The sequence below is a fragment of the Aquarana catesbeiana genome, linkage group LG12, assembly GCF_042186555.1.
Source record: "Aquarana catesbeiana isolate 2022-GZ linkage group LG12, ASM4218655v1, whole genome shotgun sequence".
Taxonomy (NCBI): Eukaryota; Metazoa; Chordata; class Amphibia; order Anura; family Ranidae; genus Aquarana; species Aquarana catesbeiana.
In genome coordinates, this window is record NC_133335.1 from 137,101,793 (window position 1) to 137,128,265 (window position 26,473).

Genomic DNA, 26,473 nt, shown 5'->3' on the forward strand with positions numbered 1-26,473 from the left:
TTTCTATATTAGGGATGATTACGATATATATATCATTATATGTTTCCCTTATTATTTATACTGGCAGTATACAGAAGTATGTAGTTTCAAATTCCCCTTTTCTTTTTTCCCCTTTTTAAATAAATATTAAAGACACCATATATTTTTTGGCCACAAGATGGCGACATTTTTAAATATTAACATGAGTGTGTTATACTTTCATTAGTGTGCGCTCTCATTGGCTAAGGGATATTTCCATCTAGCTAACTACCACAGGTGTTGTGCTCTGGCTTCTTTATTAAATACATTTAGCCATCACCTTCGGATCATCCAATCTAAGCCAATGGCAGTGCTTCTTTGTCCTGTCTAGGAGTGTTGGCGCAGGCGTGTGGGCATACCCCTGATGAAGTCACGTATGACAAAATGATCGTCGGGACGCTACGCTCACACGCTCTGCGCATGCACGATCGCTATCACACACTGATGTGATTTTATCTTGACTAAAAATTCCAATTTTTATCTGACCGCTTGAGTGACTCGTTTGCGGGTCATCTCGTTTTTATGCAGCAGTGCATTCCCCTCCAATAAAGCACCCTTTGTAGCATTATTGCGCTATTGGAGTTTTTCCTTTTTCTTATTTACATTCACTTGCACTTTTGGATTGCCCACTGCTTGTGTACATCATTCGGAGGTGAAGGCTCAGCATATTGAATTACCATTCCAGGCTTCAGTCACGTTTCCAACAGATCATAGATCCAACAAGCCTTGTATGACCCCCCCTGAATAAGGGTGGTCACTGGATTTCTGGTAAGCCTCCTGTCTATCTGTGGTGGTAGTCTTACGTGGTCAAGTTTTCTTATTTCACTATTCATAAATGATTCACCTCACAGTGCACCAGGATTTTTCATGAACTCAAATCACTTTCTTATTATATCATCATACGGATATTTTGTGTATTATTGATATAATGGACTTTTTTCTCAATTAATTGTTGGTATTGATTTATACGATTCACTGTCATGGACATTATTTGTACTATTGCACTTTAATATTTCATTTGTATTAATTATTACTATAATCAATAGCACTGCACTTTTTTGATTTATATAACAACTGGTCAGACCTCTTACCTTGAGCGGAGTTTGCTCACAATAGTGCCATCAATACATCTTCCCGATTGTCTCCATTAATGGCGAATTATGGTTTCCAACCATCCATGTTGCCTCACTCATTTGTTCCTCAGAGCATTCCTGCATTGGAGGAGCATCTCCGTGGTCTTCGTTCCACTTGGGTACAGGTCCAATAGTCATTGCAATGTGCCAATGATATGTACAGACTACTTACCTGCGCCTTCCTACCAATTTGGGGACAGGGACTGGCTGTCATCTCACAACCTCTGACTACGTGTTCCCTCTTTAAAACTGGCACCATGGTTTATTGGGCCTTTCCATAATCTCCATAGGATCAACCCAGTGGCTTACGCTTTAGACCTTCCTTCTAATATGCATATTTCATGTCTCCTTATTAAAAGCTTTGGTATGCAACCGTTTCACCACTTCGGTACAACATCCTCACCCAGTTCGGGTTCGGAACCATGAGGAATATGAGATACAGTCTATCATTGATTCCCATAGCTTCCATGGGCGCATACAGTACCTGGTTCAAGGCTCTTGGGTCTCATCCTCGGACGTACGTGCTCCTTTGTGCCTTCCATAGACATTTTCCCCTCAAACCTGGTGGTCCTCCGAGGGGGAGGGGGTACTGTCAGGCCTTCCTTCTCAGAGGTCTGTGCTCAGCTGTTGGTAAATTGCCAAAGACTCTTCCTCCACAGTGACACACCCGGTCGTCATTTCTGCTCATCCGCTAGAGCTGCTGGTTGGATCCAACTCCCTGGATCAGATCTTCTGTGCCTTTGCCTTGGCCATCATATCCGGACTCTCTCTGTTGTGTTTTCCTGTGAAAGACTTTTGCTTGGCTGACTTCCCTTCTGGTTCCTGATTCTGTTTGCTGCACCCGACTTCACTGATCTCTGGACTCCTGTTTTTCTGGCTTGTTCTGACTAGCCGTCCTGGTTACCGAAATCTGGCTATGTTTTGACTATGTTTGCTCTGTTTATACCATTTTATTAAATAGTGTGATTTTTACTGCACGTCTGTCTCAGTCTGATTCATGGTTCCTGACAGAGCTAAGCTATCATTCAGAAATGTAGTGATTGACGACCAGAATTTGCAGACTCCAGGGCAATCCCATATCATGTGGAAAAAAAATCTCCAGTAACTGCTTGACACCTATAACACTCTGATGACGCTAGTCTACCCATTTTATGTAGCCCAAGTGGGTTATAATAAATTCTATGTAAGTACAGTATTTTAATTGAATCAGTTTATCCCTAGCTGCTATAACTCCTGTGGTTTGAGAGCCCACCACTTCCTCCCAAAAATCATCTTGTAGTTCAGGGATAACTGCCTGCCACTGAGTCTGAAGCCTTTGCTTGTGAGGGGTACTGGGAGCAGTCAGTAACAAATAGTACCTAGAAATCAACTTTGAGTGGTCTTTCTTAAACAGTACAAGTTCCAACTCCGAGGGCTAAAGAAGGACATACCGCAGACCAAATTGGGCTGCTACCATGTGCTGGAGTTGTAGATAATCAAAGTAGTAATCTCTTGGCATGTCAATCTTCACCCTCAGAGCAGCAAAAGATTTAAACACCCCTGAAGAAAACAGCTGATGGGCATAATTAAGCCCAAAATAAGCTTATTGATGTCTATCAGAAAGCTTAGCGAATTCTGCCGAACACTCATTGGACCACAGAGGGGTGTTAGGAGACTGGGTAAGAGCAGAGCCTCTAATCCTATGATGGCACATATGAAAAATTTTGTAGGAAAGTTTTAGAATATTTTCTCCCATAGGAGGGTATGGTCAGCGTCTATACAAGGTATTAAGGCCTCATAGGAAAGCACGAGAGCAGCTTGAGACGTTACTGAAGCATTACGTAGATCTGGAAAGAACCACGCATGAATATGGGTCAATTGGGCTGCTAAATAATAATGTTGTAAGTGCCACTCCTCCCCCCCTGGACTCGAACCCCAAAAGAAGGTAGTTAGTATAATACTGATACAATCAAAAATCTTCTTGGGCAGATAAATTGGGGCATTCCAAAAAATATAAATCTGTGCAAAAAAAACATCTTAAGTAGATTTATTTTACTAAGTAAGTTCCATGGCAAGGTTTTCCATCTCACCAAATAATCTTTCAGTACATTAATAGCTAAATAAGTCTTCAGGGGCAATTGAATTTCAATCCCTAAGAATCGAAGTTTTGAGACCACCTGTAGAGAAACTCCTATAGGTAACACCGGTGGGGACCAGTGGGGATACAGATTCAAAGGGTAAAATACTGGATTTACTCCAGTTAACTCTAAACCCAGAAAAATCCCCCAAACCGGAAATAATCTGTAGCGCAGTAACAAGAGAGTTGGCAGAATTCGTTAAATACACAAGCATTTCATCAGGGTGTACAGTAAGGAGGCTTTTTCCTCCAGGGTATGTGTCATACATCCTTCAACATCTGAGTGTTGCCGAATAATGGCTGCTACAGGCTCAATGGCAATAGCAAACAGCAGGGGGGAAAGAGGACACCCCTCCCGCGATACATAGGAAATTAGTCTGTGATATCGTTTTTGACCCTTAAACGAGCAGTTGGATGAGTATAAAGTAATTTAACCAAGATTATGAATGTATTACCAAACCCCAGCTGTCTATAGATCACAAATAGGCAAGGCCATTCAATAGAATGGAACGCTAAAGATATGCTCCTTTATGGACATTACATTCATCTTACTCCAATCCTTTGTTACCTTTCTAGCCTTTATGTAAACGCTTGCATTAGAAACAATAGATTAGATACACTTTAACTGAGCTCAACTGTTTCAGGATTTGTGTGTATAAGACACATGGATTATGTGCTTTATTAACCAAAATTCTGCCTGTAGACCATATAAGGCTGTGCTCACACGAGCAATTCAGCCTCTTTTGTGCTGCCCCCTGACCAACCACCCCCAATGAAACATGGTGACTGCTTGGGTGGGTATACATTAATGCAATTTTAACTCAGCAGGCAGAGTTTGCAAGCAGTGCCATTTGCAGTGCCATTTGCCAATCTTGCTTATTGAAGTAAACAGACCCTTGCTGCAACCGTAAGCCGTATGCTTGGCTCCTGTTCGTGGCATGGTAAGTCAAGATAAAATCCCCACTCGGTTGTAAAAGAAAAAAATACACAGGCATTCAGAAGGCAGCAGTACTAACTTTCTGAATGCCAGCAAACTGCCTCTGAAAAGCAGGCCACCATAGACTGCTTTTCATAGCAGCGTTAGTGACTACCTCCAGTCTAAAGTAAGCCTATATTTTTAGTCATTGAGGTTTATTAAAAATTGTGTTGATGCCATCTTCATTTTGTACTTCAGCATCACGGCTTTCATTTGTATAGCCAGAGTTGAAGAAAATATTTAATAGCTCTGCATTTCTTTGTCCACAATGACCAACTATTTTACAGCTTTGATGTAATGTTTGTTACTTTCAAACAATTAAATATTTCCTTTAGTTGTTTTTTTTATGCCTTTTTATTATTCTTTTTTGCTTTTTAACATTAGAAATATGCCACATAGGTTTTATTTTCAGCCTTCTCTAAAAATATTGCCCATGGGAATACTTTTCATAGTATAATTTTCATAAAATCAATTTGAATCATTCTGATTACTGTGTCTTTTTTCATGTTGTTTACAACTAAAGTTAAATGAAATCATAATATGGGAAGTGTTACCCATATTTTCTTTTATATGAACACTATCAAAAGTGTGCCAATGAACAGGATGAATACAGAAGTACATGTCGGTGCAGTGGTGGAAAGTGAAGTGTATGTTGGCGCAGTGGAGGTGGAGCAGAAGTGCAAATCAGTGCAGTTATAGCGAGTAAGGTAGTGTGTGTTGGTTCTGTAGGTAGTGGTAGAGAATACAGGCCATGCATGTCAGTGCAATGACAAGGAGTGGGGAAGTGAGTGTCAGTGTAATGGTAGCCAGTGAGGAAGTGTGTATCATTGTAGTGGCGGCATGTAGGGTTGTACAGGACGGTGCATGGACATGTCAGTGCAGAGGGAGTGAGCAGGCTTGTATAGGTCAAAGCAGTGTCAGTGTGTGGGGTTGTGCACATCGGTGCAGTGGTGGGGCGCATGTTTTGTGTGCATTATTTCTGTGTCAGCAAGTGGGACCATGCATATCAGTGCAGTGTCAGTTATTGGGGTTATGCATGTTGCTGTAGTGCCGACAAGAAGGTTGGTATGTCTCAGAACCCAAAGAGAAAAATGCAAGAAAAATAACCAAAACTGGCATCTGGGGACAAGGTTCCATATTCTTTGTGAAAATAGCAGGCACAATGCTGGAATGTAGTTGATAAAGAATGAAAGGAGAAGATAGAATAGACTGATAAATTGAGTGTATGTGACAAAAAGGGATCTTAGCAACTCCAGTCTGGGGTAGTCGATGTGTTACTAACAGGAAGTGTGGAACACTTAATGCAAGGCACAGAGAACAGGCATACGTTGACTGTAGAGTTGAAGATTGTGGCAAAGAGCATACATAACCTGTATACTCAGGAGCGACTGAGAGATAGGGAGAAAGCAATATATATAGTGAGGACATGGTCACTGCTGACATATTTGTTTTTACTCTGGGGGCATCAAGTGCTGTAAGATTAATGACTGACTGTAGATTTGTCTGTGCCAGTAACAAAGTGGGAAGAGTCCCAAGGCTTGGATCTACCTATCACTATAGGTAGTGATGTCTTCCTGAAGTGAGGTCACCCTTGTACCAGTTTTAGATGGATCACCCTCCCACACACTGTCTGCATGTGGAGATGTTGTCTAGAGGCATTGCGACAGAAAAATTTAACAAAGCGCACCCTCTACCACTCTTTGATAGCCAAGAGGTTTGAGGGAGAGTGTCAGTAGCGCTCTCTCTCACTTTCTGGGTTTTTCTTTTACTACAACTCTAAAATTATTTAGCTTGGCATCATTCAGAGGTCTGGCGTTGAGTCTTGCCCTTCATTCTATTAAATGCACAGAAGACCTCCTTCACTTAGATGCAAACCATCTTTAGCATAGTCAGCTCTGTGCTCTAGAAATGCAAATCCTTCTTTCTTGCTCCTGCTGCCTTTCCTATGTGGTTAATGACACAGGCAAAATTCCAAAGAATATCATATTTCTTTCATCTTCATCTTAATTCCCTAAATTGATTCTGACGAACAGTATCTTCCACCCTTCATATATTAACACATAGACATTAGTATTTTAATAGATTCTGACACAAACATAGATGCTTCCCTTGCTTGGTTATAAAACCACTACAGATATGGCCTAGTAAACAAAACGGTTATTACCTAATTTTTATTTATTTTTTTAAATATCAGTTGATAATGGGTGGCTGACATAAATCATGCTTTAGCACATAATTTCCCTTTGGAAGACATATTTTAGATGGGAACAGATCTGTGAACCTAATGCATGGAGATGTCAGAAGGATCAAGAGTTCATTACAAATAATTCAGTTGACTGTGAGGTTTACCATTATTGAGAGACAAACAATACATCTGGAAAGTATTCACAGCGCTTCACTTTTTCCACATTTTGTTACGTTACAGCCTTATTCCAAAATGGATTAAATTCATTATTTTCCTCAAACAATACCACATAATGACAACACGAAAAAAGTTTGTTTGAAATCTTTGCAAATTTATTAAAAATAAAAAAAAATGAAAAAATCACATGTACATAAGGATTCACAGCCTTTGCCATGACACTCAAAATTGAGCTCAGGTGCATCCTGTTTCTACAACTTGATTGGAGTTCACCTGTGGTAAATTCAGTTGATTGGACATGATTTGGAAGGTACACACCTGTCTATATAAGGTCCCACAGTTAACAGTGCATGTCAGAGTACAAACCCAGCCATAAAGTCCAAGGCATTGTCTGTAGAACTCTGAGACAGGCACAGAGCTAGGGAAGGGTACAGAAAAATTTCAGCAGCATTGAAGTTCCCAGTGAGCACAGTGGCCTCCATTATCCATAAATGGAAGACGTTTGGAACGACCAGGACTCTTCCTAGAGCGAGCCGCCTGGCCAAACTGAACGATCTGGGGGAGAAGGGCCTTAGTCAGGAAGGTGACCTAGAACCCGATGGTCACTCTGACAGAGGTCCAGCATTTCTCTATCAAGAGAGGAGAAACTTCCAGAAGAACAACCATCTCTACAGCACTCCACCAATCAGGCCTGTATGGTAGAATGGCCAGACGAAAGCAACTCCTTAGTAAAAGACACATGACAGCTCACCTGGAGTTTGCCAAAAGTCACCTGAAGGACTCTCAGACCATAAGAAACAAAATTCTCTGGTCTGATGAAACAAAGATTGAACTCTTTGGCCTGAATGGCAAGTGTCATGTCACGAGGAAACCAGGCACCGCTCATCACCTGGCCAATACCATCACTACAGTGAAGCATGGTGATGGCAGAATCATGCTGTGGGGATGTTTTTCAGCAACAAAAACTGGGAGACTAGTTAGGATCAAGGGTAAGATGAATGCAGCAATGTACAGAGACATCCTTGATGAAAACTTGCTCCAGAGCACTCTGGGCCTCAGACTGGGGTGAAGTTTTATCTTCCAACAGGACAACAACCCTAAGCACACAGCCAAGATAACAAAGGAGTAGTTATGGGACAACTCTGTGAATGTTCTTGAGTGGCCCAGCCAGAGCCCAGACTTAACCCTTTCATGACTAAGCCTATTTTTGAAATGTGGTGTTTACAAGTTAAAATCCGTATTTTTTGCTAGAAAATTACTTAGAGTTCCCAAACATTATATATATTTTTTAGCAGAGAATCTAGAGAATAAAATGGCGATTGTTGCAATATTTTTTATCACACGGTATTTGTGCAGCGGTGTTTTAAACGCAAATTTTTGGAAAAGGGACACTTTCATGAATTTTAAAAAATCCAAACAGTAAAGTTACCCCAATTTTTTTGTATAATGTGAAAGATGATGTTACGCCGAGTAAATAGATACCAAATATGTCACCCTTTATAATTGCACGCACTCGTGGAATGGCGACAAACTACGGTACCTATGAATTTCCATAGGCGACGCTTTAAAATTTTTTTACAGTTACCAGGTTTAAGTTACAGAGGAGGTCTAGGGCTAGAATTATTGCTCTCGCTCTGATGATCACGGCGATACCTCACATGTGTGATTTGAACACCGTTTTTCATATGCGGGCGCGACTTCCGTATGCGCTTTCTTCGCTGCGCGAGCTCGCGGGGACAGGGGCACTTTAAAAAAAAAAATTTATTTTTTTATTTTATTTATTTTTTTACTTTATAAATTGTGTTTTAAAAAAAAAATTTTTTTTTTTACTTTTATTGCTGTCACAAGGAATGTAAACATCCCTTGTGACAGTAATAGGTGGTGACAGGTACTCTTTATGGAGGGATCGGGGGTCTAAAAGACCCCTCATCCCTTCTTTACACTTCAAAGTATTCAGATCGCCGAAAACGGCGATTCTGAATACCGTGTATTTTTTCATGACGTCGCTTCCGCGTTTACAACGAGAAGGCTGGAACGAACCTGCCCACAGCTTCGTTCCGGCCCGCCCCCAGCCGCCGAAGGCACACGATCAGACACCAGGCCTCCCGATCGCACGGGAGGCCCGGTAACAGCGGCGGGAGGCTTTTAGCCGCATCGGTTGTTATACTCGGGTAGCCGATCGCCCGCTGTAAACAACGGTACCGGGATGATGCCTGCAGCTGCGGGCATCATCCCGGTATAACCCCGGAAAGCCGAGTACGCATATCTGCGTACGGTCGGCAGGAAGGGGTTAAACCAGATTGAACATCTCTGGAGATATGAAAATAGCTGTGCACCCACACTCCTCATCCAACCTGATAACGCCTGAGAGGTCCTGCAAAGAAGAATGAGAAAAACTGCCCACAAATAGGTGTGCCAAGCTTGTAGCATCATGCTCAAAAAGATTTGAGGCTGTAATTGGTGCCAAAGGTGTTTCAACAAAGTATTGAGAAAAGGCTGTGAATACTTATGTACATGTGATTTTTTTTGTTTTTTATTTTTAATAAATTTGCATAGATTTCAAACAAACTTCTTTCACGTTGTCATTATGGGGTATTGTTTGAAGAATTTTGAGTAAAATAATTAATTTAATCCATTTTGGTATAAGGCTGTAACATAACAAAAAGTGGAGCGCTGTGAATACTTTCCGGATGCACTGTATGTTGTGTTCTAATGGCTAAATACATATACAGATTTCACTTGTGAAAGAATACATAATTTTCTGATGCCAGGTTTCTAATCCTCCCACTCCAGCCAGATATTATTCTTCCACTCCAGCTGCAGCACAGCTTGATCAGGAACATACATCTAATCTGCAGGGAGGAAGCACCAGAAAAGTGATGGGTTATTATTTTGGTCACTGCGCACTCTTCTGTCAGCAAGTTCAATTCTGCAGAGGCTGATTTGCTCCTAGTGCTGTTCACCACTCCCCCATATGAGTCGTGGGATTATAGGGGGTGATACAAATACAATTTCAGGTGGTTACCTTAGTTGCTCTTAAAATACACCCCACTTCCTGTCTCCTATGGCAATAATTATTCCACTTTAAAAGTAGAAGACATTCCTCGTAATTCAAAATCACTATGTTACATGGGCCTTAAGCTAGGGTGACCAGATTTCCCTGGATTTCCGGGGACAGTCCCTTGACTGAGGACACTGTCCCCGGTTCTGTCCCCAGCAGGGATGGTGCCAGGCAGCTGTTGTACCGGGCCCAGCGTCCTGAGCTCAGCAGGGGGGGCCCGGGCAGCCTCTCAGATGATCGATGCAGTGGTGGGGGGAGTTACAAGAACCGACCCTAAGCCCCTTTTGCTCCTCTCCCTCCCTCCCTTAATCTCTGGGCCCCTGTGCCCTCCTCTGGCTCCTGGCTTCCTCCTCCGGCTCCTGGTGTCATTCTCTGGCTCCCCGTGTCCTCCTCTGGCTCCTCCTTCGGCTCCCTGTGTCCTCCTCTGTCTCCCCTAGTCCTCCGCTGGCTCCCCGGGTCCTCCTCCAGCTCCCCCGGTTTCTCCTCCAGCTCCCCATGTCTTCCTCCAACTGTCCAGGTCTTCCTCTGCTCCCCCTCTGTGCTTCTCTGACCCCCCCCCCTCCCTGTCCTCGATCTGTCCATATGGAGAGTGGAGGAAGGAGCCTGTAAATATGATGCTTCAGTTTATGAATGAACAGGAGTCTCCTGTCTCCTGTTCATTAATCTTCAGTGCAGCTGAGGCTTCAGAGAAAGGGACTGGGGAATGTGTGTCCTCAGTCCTCTTCCTTGTCCCAAAGGGGAAATGTCAGGGGTCTGTTCAGACCCCCCCACACACACACACACACACACGCACACACACACGCACACACACACACACACACGCACACACACACACACACAGAGCTGATTAAAAAAAAAACATTTTTAATAAAAAAATATTTAAAAATTGAATTGTAAAAATAATAAAAAATAAAATAAAAAAACACTGACAACTGTCCATCCCCCCTCCAAAAGTAAGCATTTCTAAGGAAAAAAAAACAAAAAATAATAAAAAGCAACTAAATTGTAGAAAATAAAAATTGTAAAAAAATAAATAAAATAAAAATAAAAAAAATACTGACACCGTCCACTTCTCTGACACCATCCACTGCCTTACTGAAAAGATCCACTGTCAACCTTCTCCCCCCCAAAAAAGAGTTGTGAAATTTTTTTACAAAAATAAGAAGAAATTAAAAAAAAAAAAAAATACTGACACTGTCCACTGCTCTACTGACACTGTCCAGTCATAACTGTCCACAGTCCCCCCCCCCCAACCGAAGCACTGTGAAAAAGATTATTTAAAAAAATAGAAATATCATTGTAAAAAAAAATAAAATAATAAACCAAAAAATGTTACACTGTCTATCTTACACATACTAGAATCTTGCCTGATTCCAACCATTTATGGGTGCACCCCTGATCTCTGCACATAGCGCACCCCTGAAACGTTTTTTCTCTTATCTTATCTTATCTTCATTTGGTTGTCATATCCCAAAAATTGCCAATAAAAAAACAAAAATATGTCCCTGGGTTTAATTTTAAAAATCTCGTCACCTTACCTTAAGCCTGCTGTACACATCTGAAATTTCAGCTGAATCGGCTACAATTCAAGCTGTGAATGGATCTGTTACCACCACCCAGCTCGACAAAATTCAATTGAAAAATCAAAGGAGTCAGGTAGTAAATTGTTGGCTGAACAGTGACTGTATCCAATCAGATTTATTCTGTGCTGTTATAATAAAACAGTCGTCTGGGAAGATTCCTTGGGGTACTCAATCAGTTTCTCTATCTAGCTGTATATGTCTAGCCTTAAAATCTCTTTTCTTACCTCATTCTCATCTTAACATTTCTTTTCTCATTCCCAGGTTTCCACAATGAAGCAGACTCATTGCTCACTGTCACTTCAAATACATCCTATAACAGCCTGCGTGATCCCACAGAGGCTCGCCGCCTGCTCAATCAGCTAGCTCAGGAGACCAGTATGTTTGAACAGCACACTATTCCCCCCGAGAGGTACCTCTTTGTGCTGGTATGTACCACTGACATCTTCCCCACACCTCTATACTTACAGAGCTTCTTAATGTAGCCAGTCCTGAATGTACCCATCCTTCATAAACATTTAAGACAGTCATTTTGAAAGCTATACAGTTCTTCTGCATTTCAGATTGCTAGGACCCGTTGACACCATTGTGGTATTAGGTCTCTATGATATAGTTACATGAGCTGCTGAAATATGGTTTCACCCACAAAATGGCTTTTATGTAGTATGATTTATTACCCCTTGAGTCAGTAAGCAAAACATACATTATATACTGTACACCCGTGTTAATTTTGGCAGAAAATTTCAATTTTGTTTTAGTCTTAGTCTTAGGACTAAAATGGCATTTTAGTTTTAGTCCCATTTTAGTCTTCTGCAATTGTTATAGTTCTAGTCGTATTTAGTCGACTAAATCTCCAGTACATTTTAGTCAACTAAAACTGATTTTAGTCCTCTAAAATTTAATGGGTGTAATTAAATTGTAATGCATTAGTTAAACATTTGATAATACAGTGACAGTGTAGTGCTACTAGAAAGTGTAAATAAAGGAAAAAACCTAAATATAAAACTAAAACATACAGGCTGGACTAGATAGCCCAGTAAGTATGTGAAAAAAGTGTCCACAAAAATTGTTGAATGGTATATCCCTCTGACGGAGGTAGTCCCAACCTTAGGAAAATGGTGTAAGGCTTGTCTGCAGTCAATAACAACGAAACTCAAGAGGTAAATGGGTACTCTTACCAGCTGTGATGGACCCCAAATGTCATACAACAGAGGGGTCAAACAGGCTTAGGGTCTTATGCTGTATTCATCGGAGGTTGCTCGGGTACTGGACACAGATGAATGGGACCTGGTTTAAGGTAATATCCTCATCTCCTGGTCCGTGCAGACTCCAAGTGCTCCCCAGCCAGATAGTCATCTCCAAAGTTGTTCCGTAAAGGCTCCAGGAAGTAATCATAAAAGCAGAAGAAAGGAGAAGGACTCCAATGGTGCAGGTCAAAAACCAATTAGGTTTATTATTAATAAAAAGTCAAATGGCGGACTCCAAAGTAATAAAAGTGATCACAAAAACAGGTAATATAATAAAATAAAAGCAATGTGGGATACAAGAAATGCTGGCCCTACCGGTTTCGACACTAAGGGGTCTTCAACTGGGGCAAAACTGTATCTCCTCACATTGTCATTAAATATATACAATAATGTGCCAGAGATCCATCCTCCAAGGGGGCAGAGCCGGATGCCCAGCTGGATGGCCAGTGACACAGGCAGAACAAACAAATTGATAAGTGGCACTAAATAGCATATAACTAAATAAATAAATGTTACACCAGAGTTTTAAAATGAAAAAAGGGTTTAAACTCTATCAGTAACTGAAAAGGAGGCCGGACATGTGTTTATGAGTTCCAACACAAAAAAGAGTATCCAGCGCTAACCCAGGAGGACCTAGGCAATAATAAACTGCTAGCAGACGCTAAAGGCTAATTCAATAAAAACCTCATATAAACATCAGTAAATAAAGTGCTGCACAATTCATAAGAGACCATAAATTGATAAAAACATAAGTGGTGTTGGTGTAGATAAACGAGCAGATTGAAGTGCAAGTGACACGCAGGAAACAAATCTCAAAGACGGGTGTCAGTGATCCCTCCACCGCACACAGATGGTCTCTCACCTCCCAAATTCGACCTGAAACAGGTCACACAGCGAGAGTCAGTGTAGCTGACACAGCAATCCAGGCAAACACTCTGGACATAGCCGCTCCAGGATGCGTCTCAGTCAACATAATATGGCATGTGGAAAGAGATAACAAAGCGATCTAATGCTCTCTGTATGTACAATCTTTTATTAAGGTAAAAAAGATAAGTTGCACTTACATATAACGGCACTCAGGTCCGAGTGCCGGCGGACAAATGAAACTGATAGTGAATGAGATGGCCGCGGGTGACGTCATGCAAACACCTGACCCCCGGACGGGGGTCAGGTGTTTGCATGACGTCACCCGCGGCCATCTCGTCCGTCGGCACTCAGACCTGAGTGCCGTTATATGTAAGTGCAACTTATCTTTTTTACCTTAATAAAAGATTGAACATACAGATAGCATTAGATCGCTTTATCTCTTTCCACATGCCATATTATATTGTCAAATGCACTTAGGCCTGTTTGATAAAGCAATTAAGGTCCCACTCCACATTCATACCGTGGGGCGTATAACATTTTAGTTCATATATCCAGAATGTCTTGAGTCGAGACACCCCCCGTAAGAAAGAATCACCTCTCCAGTTAGGGACAAAGCGATCTATAATCTGAAACTGGGTGCCGGTGGGGTCTTTGTCATGATGTTCCAGGTAGTGACGGGATACAGTATGTTTGGGGCATCCCTTTTTAATTTTAGCCAGGTGTTTATTTACCCTAATGCTAAAATTCCTGATAGTCCTCCCTATGTATTGTAATTTGCAGGGGCACGTAATGAGATAGACTATGTACCTAGTTACACATGTTGTAAAGTGTTTCATAGAGTATGTACGTGAAGTTACTGTAGACGAAAAGGTGTCGGTTTTTCATCTACCCAGAGCATTATGCAAACAGACATTGCACCTTCTGCAGGGAAAGTAGCCTTTACATTCAAGGACAAAGGCCATTCGTTCAGGGGGATCGATGGTATTGGGAGCAATATCGTTCTGTATAGAACGTGCTCCCCTGAAGGTGACCCCTGCCTTGTCTGGGAGCAGGGGACCCAGAATTCTATCGCTTTGGAGAATCTTCCATTGTTTACTGATGATCCTCTTCACATCCCTATGTTGGGAAAAAAAGGACATGTAGAAGGACCATTTCAATTTGTCGTTTGTAACCATCTTGGATTTAGGCTCCAAAAGAGTCGCTCTCTCTCAATCCTGGAAACCAAACTAATGTCCGTATCTAGGTCAGAGGGCTTATAGCTTTTCTCTATGAATCGCTGCCTGAGAACTTGTGATTGGGAAATAAAATCGTGAGTACAATTGCACCTTAATCGAAGGAATTGGCCTCGGGGGACAGATTTAAGCCACTGGTGATGGTGGCAGCTGCCCACAGGAATTGTTAATAGCTGAATTGTTAATAGCTGTTGAGAGTAGCCATAAAGGAATCAAGGGAGACATGGCTGCCTTTCCATAGGAGGAGGATGTCGTCTATATATCTGGCCCACACCAACAGTTCGGGTCTGTTTAGGGCATAGACGACATCCTCCTCCCACTGGGCCATGAACAAATTGGCTAGGCTGGGGGCATATTTGGCCCCCATAGCCACGCCTCTAATCTGTAAAAAGAAGTTACCCTGGAACCAAAAATAATTGTGTTTGGTAGCGTATACCAAGAGTTCCATAATGTAGTTAATATGAATTGGTGAAAGGGATGAATTCAACAGGTAATATTCAACAGTTGAAAGGCCCAAATTGTTTGGTATGCAAGTGTATAAAGCAGACGCGTCGGCCGTAACTAAAATTACATCATCATGGTATGTTACTTTTTCCAAAAGTCAAATGGTGTCTCCTGTGTCTTTTAGATATGATGGAATGAGTTTTACTAGAGGTTGGAGATAGTGGTCTATATATTTCCCAATCCTGGATGTAACTGAATTGATTCCACTAACAATCGGACGGCCGGGTGGGTTTATGGGATCCTTGTGGATCTTGGGTAGCTGATAGATAATTGGGATACGGGGTGCTGTTGGCACCAAAAACTCTTTTTCTTTTTTATTGAGAATATTCACAGATAAACCCTCGTTGACAATTTCCACCAGGGCTTTCTTATATTTCAAAGTAGGGTCCCCTGGTAGCTGGCTATACGTGGTATGATCGTCAAGTAATCTCTTCATTTATTGAACGTAAGTTGCTTTATCAAGTATAACAATTCCGCCCCCTTTATCTGCAGGGCGGATAATACGATTTCTCTTCTCACACAAGGTTTTCAGGCCTGTCTGCATCTTGGGGTCTTGATAAGTTCTCTTAATAGGTAGCTTCTCCAAATCATCTAATGCTAAATTGCGGAAAACATTGTTTTAGTCATTGTCATTAGTTAAACGTTTCTCTACAATTTCCAAACTCATTATATACTGCTGGAGTGAAAAATCAAATTTCTTAATCGTACATCACGGGACACAGAGCCATAGTAATTACTATGTGGGTTATAGGCCACCTTCAGGTGATGGACACTGGCACACCCTAAACAGGAAATTGCGTCCCTATATAACCCCTCCCACTACTGGGAGTACCTCAGTTTTTTCGCCAGTGTCTAAGGTGCTGGTTACGAGTAAAGATGTGCTGTGCTGAGCTTCACTGGAGCAATCCTTGCTGGAGCTAGCTATGCAGCCGCATCCATTCAAAGTGTCTTTTCAGGCCGAATTGAATGGTACCTGGGCCTCGTGGTGGAAGAAACAAGGTTTAGCCCGTAACGCTTCACTTTTTAGAGAGCTGGACCCCGGGATCCAGAACTTTGGTATTTTCAGCCATAAAGTTTTTACTAGTGGGGTGCTTTACGGGTCCAGGAGTGTGGGTTCCCCGAGGGTCCCCGGTTCCTGAAGGTTTTGTAATGGAGCCCAATGTGAGAGGTGAAGATTGGGTCTGTTGGTTTTTACTACAGAAAACCCTGCAGCGGGAAAGTTAAGTGGAGGTTTCTTATGAAATGTCTCCTTTAAAAAAGTAAATGTTGTCATGCCTAGGAGTTTCCACTGGGGGCTGTATAGAGCATGTACCTTGTCATGCTTTCCTCAAAGATCACGCTGTGTCACAGAAGCAGCAGGCTCCCCTCCGGCAAGCAGCTCAGACCTCCGGTAAGATTGGGGAGGATTTTCTTCAATAAAACACCCCCCACCTGGACAAAGCTCTCCCCCTCTTCCTGGATAGGGGGAAGCCAAAAACGATCAGCGATGGCGCTCCATTTTTTCACCGCCCCTGCCGGGCGGCTTGTTACAGGTCTCCTCCTCACCATCCCCCCCCACACAAACACACACACACGCCGATCCCGTCGGATTGAAGGCCCGTGCTCACGTGGGAAAACCCCCTTTTGAAAATAGAGGGGGGCCGCAATATGATGGAACGGGCAGGGCTTGGCGTCCTGCAACGTCCAGCGTGGGAGTATGTTTAAAAGCTCAATTTTTGCTGGCTGCAGATGTCGGGGGGACTCAAGAGCAAAAAAGGGGCATGTAAGAGGTTGGTGACAGACATTCCCTTGGCACATTTACTAATAGCATCAGGCTGAGCGTTAATACCAGTGGCAGTGGCTGGACTATTGCTCAAGCAGTGGATGCGATTTCTTCTGGTAGTACCTGTTTCCCTCAAGCTCTGGAAAGCCTACTCATCTCTACAATGGCATCTTTCCCCTGAGAGGGGGTGGCTGGTCAGAGTGAGCATCAGGGCCATGAAAGTTTGCAACTGTTTTCAACACTGCAGCCCCTGTCTATATTACTAAAGAGGTCTTTTTCCTAAGCCATGATAGGATTGGAAAAAAGGTTAGTAGCTTTAATCGCATCCCAGTGTGGGACAAAATGCGACAGGTTCCCTTCCATTACCCAGGACCCTCAAACTGAGGAACTGGGGGCGGGAGAAGATGAATTCCCTCAGGGGACCGTGGTGAGGCCGATGACTACTCTTCTGAGGGGTCGAATGCGGGGGGGATCAGCTTCACAGTCTGAAAGATTGATGGTGCAATTTATTACTGAATGGTCCGCTCCAGATTTATGTACCCTTAACTAAGTATTTGGGTTCGCTAAAGCCTCCTCAAGCTGTGCATGCCTTTCCTGTCCATTCATTGCTGGAAAAGCTTTTTGTATCTGAGTGGGACCACCCAGATAAGCATTTTTTCCCTCCTAAAAAGTTTTTCACACTTTATCCTATGGAGGAAAAAATTCACCAAAAGTGTGGTATACCGGCAATTGACGCTGCTATATCCTCTCTGATTAAAAGTTTGACTTGTCCGGCAGACAATGCTCAAATGCTTAGCCAACGGATAAAATTTCGGAATTCCTATTAAAAAACACTTTTTTCTCTGGCAGGTTGAGTGTTTCAGCCTGCGCTGACAGTAATTGGTCAATCCTTTGAGACCAGTATAAACAGGTGCTCAAGGTTATCCTGTTTAGCATGCCCAGGATCTGGCAAGCTACTAGCAGCTTTATGTTTGCAATAGTTGCTATGAGAGATTCTATCTTCAGGCCTCGCGCCTTTTGCTAAGCGCCATGCAAGTAGCTCATGGCTAGTCTTCCTTTTTGCGGTGAAAAAACTGTTTGGGGAGGATTTAGGTAATACATCCAAAGAATTTCTAGTGGAAAAAGTACCCCTTTGCCATTTAAGAAAAGGAGTAAACCTATTTCATTTTAACAAGCTCTTTCTCCAGTGCCAGGGGCATCAGCCTCCAGGCAGTCACGAAGGCCTCCGCCACCAAGTACAAGAGGTATTCCTCAGGGTCAACCCAGGGACAAAAGAAGTCCTGGGGGTGGAAACCTACAAAATACTAAAGCCTCCTTATGAGGAGGCGCCCCCGCTCGCTTGAGTAGGGGGAATACTTTTGCAGTTCTCAATGGTCTGGCAGAAAGAGTGTCGAGACAGATGGAGGATTTCCCCAATAGCTCCAGGGTACAAACTGGAGTTCCAAGAGTTCCCGTCTCCTCGTTTTCTCAGATCAAACGTTCTTAAGGATCCAGAGAAAAAGAAGTCTTTCTTTCAAGCATTGGACCATCATTTTGCAAAAAGTGATCATGGTGGTCCCCATGTAAGAGCAGGGGTTGGGGTTTTGTTCAAACCTTTTTTCACAGTGCCAAAACCGAATGGACATTCTGGATCTCAAAATCTAAATCGGTTCCTGAATATCCACTCTTTTTTCGCATGGAGTCAATCCAATCAGTTGTCTCCATCCTACAAGGAGGAGAACTTCTGGCGTCAATCGACATCAAGGATGCATACCTCCATGTGCCTATTTCCCCGCTCACCAGTAATATCTACTTTTCAAGGTAGAAAATCTTCATTTTCAGTTTGTAGCTCTGCTTTTCCGTCTAGCTACTGCACCTTGAGTAGACCAGTCGGTAGCCCGCTTAGACCAAAGTATGGTCACCACATTCAGCTACCTGGAATACCTAGGTTGGATTCTCAACTTAGAGAAATCTTCCTTAAAACCATGAAGAAGGCTAAAATACTTTGGTCTGATCATAGATACACCCAGAAAAGGGTATTCTTGCCCCAGGCAAAGATCAGCGCCATAAAAGGTACTGATTCAGGTGGTCGAAGCAAAATGAATCCTTCTATTCAGCTTTGCATGAAGTTGTTGGGAAAGATGGTGGCTTCATTCGAGGCTGTTCCTTATGCTCAGTTTTATTCGAGACTGCTGCAAAACAGTATCCTATTGACTTGGAACAAGAAGGTTCAAGCTCTAGATTTCCCAATGTATCTGACTCCAAAGGTGCACCGGAGCCTCAGTTTATGGTTATTAACCAAAAATCTGCAAAGGGGAAAATCCTTCCTACCATTACCTGGGAACTGGTAACAACATATGCCAACCTTTTTTGGGTTGGGGAGCAGTCCTGGAAGAGGCAACTGTCCAAGAGAAGTGGTCCAGATCAGAAATGACCTTGCCCATTAACATTCTAGAGATTCGGGCAGAGCTCTTGGTCCTGAGGGCCTGAACGTTCAGTTTACGGAATTGTTCTGTCAGGATCCGACAATGCCACAGCAATGGCCTATATCAATCACCAAGGGGGCACAAGAAGTTGTGTGGCCCAGAGAGAGGTGAATCATATCCTATCTTGGGCAGAAAACAATGTACTTTGCCTATCGGCAGTCTTCATTCTAGGAATAGAAAATTGGCAGGCAGACTACTTGAGTCATCAGTAGTTGTTCCTGGGAGAATGGTTCCTTCACCCCGATATCTTCCTGTCAATATATCAAAGATGGGGCATCCCAAATGTAGATCTGTTTGCGTCCCGGTTCAACAAAGAAATCGTCAACTTTGTGTCAAGAACAAAGGATCCGCTAGAATGCGGAACAGGTGCCTTGCTGTTGCCATGGAATCACAGCTCACTGGTTTATGCATTCCCTCCTATTCTGCCTGCATCCACAACTTCTTCGCAGGATCAAGCAGGAAGGGAAGTCGGTGATTCTTGTGGCCCCCAGCATGGCCCAGGAGATCTTGGTATGCAGCGATTTTAAGGATGGCGGTAGGGGTCCCATGGACCCTACCACCACGTCCAGACCTTCTCTTGCAAGGTCCGGTATTCCATCCTACCTTACAAACACTAAATTTAACAGTTTGGCTATTGAGACCCACATTCTGAAGAAACGTGGGCTGTCAAGTTCAGTGGTATCTACCTTGGTTAATGCAAGGAAGCCTGCCTCCAGAATCACATTACAGAGTCTGGAAGGCATATGTCTCCTGGGATGAATCCAGGGGTTGGCACCCCAGGAGGTATGTCATAGGTAGAATCCTTGACTTTCTGTAGATAGAAATGAAGCTGACCTTGAGTACTTTCAAAGGCCAGGTCTCGGCCTTATCATTATTGTTTCAACGACCACTTGCTTCGCATTCTTTGGCTCGTAGTTTTTTTCAGGGGGTAACGTGGCTTAATCCCCCGGATAGGTCACCCCTGAACCCTTGGGACTTGAATTTAGTTCTGTCGGCGTTACAAAAACAGCCTTTTTGAGCCGATACAACATATTCCCTTGGTCCTTTTGACAAGGAAACAATTTTTTCTGGTAACCATATCCTCTGCAAGAAGGGTATCAGAGTTGGCTGCTCTTTCTTGTAAAGAGCTATATTATTATTCACAAGGATAAGGTAGTATTGCGTCCTCATCCTAACTTTCTACCGAAGGTATTGTCAGGTTTTTATCTAAACCAGGATGTTGTTCTACCTTCATTTTTTTCCAAACCCCTGTTCTATGGAAGAAAAATTACTACATTCTCTTGATGTGGTGAGAGCAGTCAAAGTCTACTTAAAGGCGACTGCTCAGATTCGAAAAACGGATGTTTTGTTTGTGTTGCCTGAAGGTCCTAAAAGAGGACAGACAGCATCGAAATCTACTATCTCTAAATGGATTCAACAAGTAATCATTCTAGCTTATGGTTTAAAGAGTTAGATTCCACCCTCTCAAATCAAAGCGGACTCCTGCAGGGCTCTTAGTGCTTCAGGGCCAGTGCATCACCAAGCCTCCATGGCTCAAATCTGCAAGGCCGCAACTTGGTCTTCAGTCTATACATTTACCAGATTCTATCAGGTGGATGTAAAAAGACATGAGGATGTCTCCTTTGGGTGCAGTGTGCTGCAGGCAGAAGTATAAGTCCTCTGATCTCATGTTGCCCTACTTTTGTTGTGTTTCCCTCCCCTCAGTTGGCATTGCTCTGGGACATCCCACATAGTAATTACTATGGCTAAGAAAATAGGATTTTTAAAACAGCTTACCTGTAAAATCCTTTTCTTTGAAGTACATCACAGGACACAGAGCTCCCTCCCCTCTTTCTGGTATACACGTGTATTGCTTTGCTACAAAAACTGAGGTACTCCCAGCGGTGGGAGGGGTTATATAGGGAGGCAACTTCCTGTTTAGGGTGTGCCAGTGTCCATCACCTGAAGGTGGCCTATAACCCACATAGTAATTACTATGGCTCTGTGTCCTGTGATGTACTTCAAGGAAAAGGAGTTTACAGGTAAGCTGTTATAAAAATCCTATTATGTTATTATTTATGATATTGAGGTATGAACATGCACTACAGACCAGTGTTAATTTTGAAGCCAAATTTCAATTTAGTTTTTTTCTTAGTCTTTTGACTAAGATGGCACTTTAGTTTTAGTCGTATTTTAGTCATCTCAATTGTTTTAGTTTTAGTCGTATTTTAGTTGACTAAAATAGTATTAATTTAGTCGACTAAAATGTTTTAGTCGTTTTAGTCAATGAAATTAACACTGCTGTACACGTGAGTTAGTGTCACTGTATAAGGCAGTGTTTCTCAACTCCAGGCCTCAAGGCGCCCCAACAGGTCATGTTTTCAGGATTTCCCTCAGATGAAACAGCTGTGGTATTTACTAAGGCAGTGAAACTGATCAAATCACCTGTGCAAAATAATGGAAAGCCTGAAAACATGACCTGTTGGGGTGCCTTGAGGACTGGAGTTGAGAAACCCTGGTATAAGGTAATAATATAAATTACAGATTTGTTTATATAAATAAGCAATAAATGAGGTCAATCCAAAACTGATCTTTACATTTTTTGGAATGCTAGAGCAGTGGTAGTCAACTTACTTCATATATGGGCCACACGGGTTGCTCCTAATATCAGTAAATGGCCTATAACGTTGAGAGTATGTAATGCTACATGAAGTGGTCAGAGACCGCAGACATACTGCAGTAGATACTATATGGGATAAATTAAATACACCTTGGATCAAACTGCCTTGAACACATAAGCAACAAAGAAAAAATATATGTGATTTTATTGTTTCAAAAAATACATATACCAAATTCCCCAAAAACATGATTAACAATTTCCATTATTCTTACCAGCAGGGCCCTGTGTTATAAAATGTCAGAATGCTTCATAACAGTCTGCTAGAATTATATTTCTATGCCATAGCTAATTGCTAATAAGTAGTAATACCACACCCACCACACGTCTCTAAATAAGCAACAATGGTGCCCACAGAGATTGTCTCTTACTATTAAATGCAGCGGCGCATCCTGAGTTAGTTTTATAGCTTAGGTACCATATGTAGCCAAGTCTCGACCCTCTGCAGGCCTAATTGTGACCTTCAGAGCTAGGGACAGCCGACATACTTCTGTGTAGAGTGGGTTACGAGGCGTGGTGGGTGTAATGCCAGGTAGATTAATGGGCGCCAGACACTTCTTGAATGCAAAGAGATTTATTTTCTCTTAAACAGAACTGTGGGAGAGAGGGTTGGGGCCAGGACACCCTTTAGTAGATGCAATGTTAATTAGCAGACTCAGAGACTTCTATAGGTAGACAGCCATGCAGGGAAAGGCACAAAGCCAGTCACCACGTCAACATGTGTAGAAACGCTGTCTCCTATGGCAACAATCTTGAACAGTTTCTAACAAAAGTTGTAATGAACTCTTTCACTTCCTCCACAATCTCCTTTTTAAATCTTCACTCAACTGAGCTCCCAGTCTATCACTTATGCCGCGTACACACGGTCGGACTTTTCAGCTACAAAAGTCCGACAGCCTGTCCGACATACTTCCGGCGTACCTTCGGCGGACTTGCGGCAGACTTTCTAACGAACGGACTTGCCTACACACGACCACACAAAAGTACGACAGCCTAGTACGCGGTGACGTACACCAAGTCCGACGAGACTATAAAACGGAAGTTCAATAGCCCGTACGACACCCTTTGGGCTCCTTCTGCTAATCTCGTGTTTATCTCGTGTTAGTAGAAGTTTGGTGAGAGACGATTCGCGCTTGTGAGACTCGTATTTTTCAGTTCGTTTTAACTGTTGTTCAGTCTGTGCTTGTGAGGTTTGTATCTGCTTTTCAGTGCGTTTGGTCAGTTGGCATTGAGAAACCTTTGTTTTATTGTCTGCTCGTTCCTGATTTTCAGGTCGTTCTTCACAGGCCTTGCTGTTCTTCAGTGCGTTCTGTTAAGTGCGTTCTGACCAGCCGACCGTTTTGAAGCCATGTTACCTGTACGTACTCGTCGTCGAGCTCGTGCATTGTATGTGCTTGGTGCTGTAGTTTATTCTTCAGACCAAGACCAGTCCATAAACAGGGCGAGGAGGAGTTCATGGACCAAGAATTGGTTGCTCCAGCGTGACCAGTTCTGTCACATGCCATTGCTCCGTGAGATCCGTGAGAATAATCCTGAGGATTTCAGGAACTTTCTCCGGATGACGGACCCCGTTTTTGACCGTTTGTTGGCTTTGCTGACCCCCTATATCAGCAGGCAGGATACCTGCATGAGGCAAGCCCTCACTCCGGAGCAGAGGCTAGTTGCCACGTTGCGGTACTTGGCGACAGGGAGAAGCCTGCAGGACCTCAAGTTCTCGACAGGCATCTCCCCCCAGGCTCTGGGGATCATTATCCCAGAGACCTGTTCTGCCATCATCCAGGTCCTGCAGAAGGACTATATTAAGGTAAGATATTTTTCTTTTATTAGCATCACATGTTCTTTTATGTAATCTTTGATAATGTAATGTATTTCTTGCTTCAAACACTACTTACCATCATTGCAATATAGTGTGAATGTCCCCTTTTTATCCTCACACATGCTGAATTTTTTTCCTGTTATTTTTTGTCATGCATGTATATTTTCCTTCAATAACCTCCCCAGCATGCAATGATGGGAACATATCCACCTAGTCTACTCATTTTGAATGTATTTTGTTTGAGTGTATTTAGTGTGCTTATAATTAGCAATTAGCTAGATTTACCAACCCCCCCCTAAACTCACTCCAAATAGTGTGCTGATAATTAGCAATTAGCTTGATTTCCCAACCCCCCCCCCCCCACCCTCGTAAAAATTTGCTTGAATGTTCTGTGGTGTTGATTTGTCTAAAGCAAATATATGTTGCACTTTGCAAAATGCATGTGCACTCTACAAGTGCATTTGTTCCAGTGCTTTAGTAAATGAGCAGAAGCTCTGCTGATTTCCATCATCAAATCATATGCAAGCCACAAAGTGTTTTCATTAATTGCCCTTGCATGTGATTGTGTACTCCTTGCAACATGAATGCCTTTTTACCTTACCTCATTTACTGTAAGCTGGTTAGCAACTGCACCTGCAGAGTGCGACAACTGCAGTCTTGTAGCCTTTTTAGTCCCTAAATTCCTGCGTGTCCTAAAAGTAATCTTTTTTAGGGATTTCACAACCCCCTAAAATGTAATCAATGTTCCATCAGAGGGGGTGAGCAATCTGATAAGTGTGCCTTTCCATATTAGTTATTCCAGAAGAATTAAATTATTTAATGTTATACTGATGCTGGGGAATAATGTTTTTAATTGTATAATTTTCTTGCAATGTTAGCTTCAAAATTAATGATTTTGGTTTTCTTGTTTGATTCCCCAGTTTCCTTCAACGCCACAGGAATGGCAGACTGTGGCATCCCATTTTGCCAGCCGTTGGGACTTTCCCAATTGTGGAGGGGCTATAGATGGGAAACATGTCCACATCGTGCCACCACCCCATTCGGGGTCATACTATTTTAATTATAAGGGGTTCCACAGTATTGTTTTAATGGCGGTGGTGTCGGCACACTATGAATTTTTATATGTGGACGTGGGGAAGAATGGCCGGATGTCGGATGGAGGAGTATTTGCCCAGACGGAGTTCTGCCAGCGTCTCCAGAGTGGTGGCCTGGGATTGCCACCTGATGCGGATAACGTGGAAGGACTCCCCTTTGTCTTCATTGCCGATGAAGCCTTCGCTCTCAGCAAGCACCTCATGAGGCCATTCCCCCAAAGAACCCTCACCCCGGAGAGGAGGGTTTTTAATTTCCGGCTGGCCAGAGCTAGAAGAGTGGTTGAGAATGCGTTTGGAATTCTGGCCAGCCGGTTCCGCCTGTTTCAAACATCCATTAATTTGGCGGAATACAAACTTAATTTTATCATTTTTATCGTGCTGCATTCTGCACAACTTTTTACACAAACATTCTGTAAATTATATAGGAACAGTTGGGCCTGAGGCCGGACTTATAGATGACAACCTTACGGGCCTGGATACTGTCCGTACTGGCTTGGCCCCCCAAAGTGCCCGTCAAGTTAGACAGCAATATGTTAATTATTTTATGGGTAGGGTGGCCATTGCAATGGGCCAGGATATTTAATTTTTTAAAATAAAAAAAATATTGATGAAATCTGGAATTATATTTATTGCTTGCCTTTCTTTTGGGCTTTCTCCTAGGTTATGGTCGAGCAGTTGTAGTGCCAACTGTATTTTCCTTTTAAATGTCTAAATAAGCTCCATTGCCACTGTAAACAACTTTTTTACAATTATAACCAAACTGATACTGAGCATTGAAATAACAAACCACACATTTATTTAATTCCTATAAGGAGATGTTTTTATTAATTGTTGTTATGCATTCAGTTATGCATTTAGTAGAAAATGTTCATAGACAAAAATATAATGATATCTTAATAATTAGCAAAAATATTATTATATTTAAATATTTCTACATAATCCACAAAAAAAATTTTTTGCCTTTTTGATTTTCGCAAACAGGCTTTTTTTGATTTTTTTTTTTTTTGGTTTTTTGGAAAATCAAGTTTTTTCATTTTTTTATTTTTTTTTTGAAAATCAATATTTTTTTTTTTGTTTTTTTTAAAATCAAGTTTTATCTTTTTTTTGTTTTTTTTAAAATCAAGTTTTTTTTTTTTTTTGTTTTTTTGAAAATCAAGTTTTATCTTTTTTTTGGTTTTTTTAAAATCAAGTTTTATCTTTTTTTTTGTTTTTTTAAAATCAAGTTTTATCTTTTTTTTGTTTTTTTTAAAATCAATTTTTTTTTTTTTTGTTTTTTTGAAAATCAAGTTTTATCTTTTTTTTTGTTTTTTTTTTAAATCAAGTTTTATCTTTTTTTTGTTTTTTTTTAAATCAAGTTTTATCTTTTTTTTGTTTTTTTTAAAATCAAGTTTTTTTTTTTTTTTTTTTTTTTTTTTTGAAAATCAAGTTTTATCTTTTTTTTGGTTTTTTTAAAATCAAGTTTTATCTTTTTTTTGTTTTTTTTTTAAATCAAGTTTTATCTTTTTTTTGGTTTTTTTAAAATCAAGTTTTTTTTTTTTTTTGTTTTTTTGAAAATCAAGTTTTATCTTTTTTTTGTTTTTTTTA

The 26,473-nt window shown here is 41.8% G+C and overlaps 1 protein-coding gene across 2 annotated transcripts in view; it reads left to right on the forward strand.

The window, feature by feature from the left end:
* LOC141114573 (melanoregulin-like) overlaps positions 1-26,473 on the forward strand; it is a 243,768-nt gene that overhangs the window by 98,836 nt on the left and 118,459 nt on the right. For both annotated transcript variants that reach the window (XM_073608358.1, XM_073608359.1), the window contains exon 4: positions 11,511-11,674. In XM_073608358.1, coding sequence (XP_073464459.1) covers positions 11,511-11,674 — 164 coding nt within the window. The remainder of the gene's footprint in view (positions 1-11,510; positions 11,675-26,473) is intronic.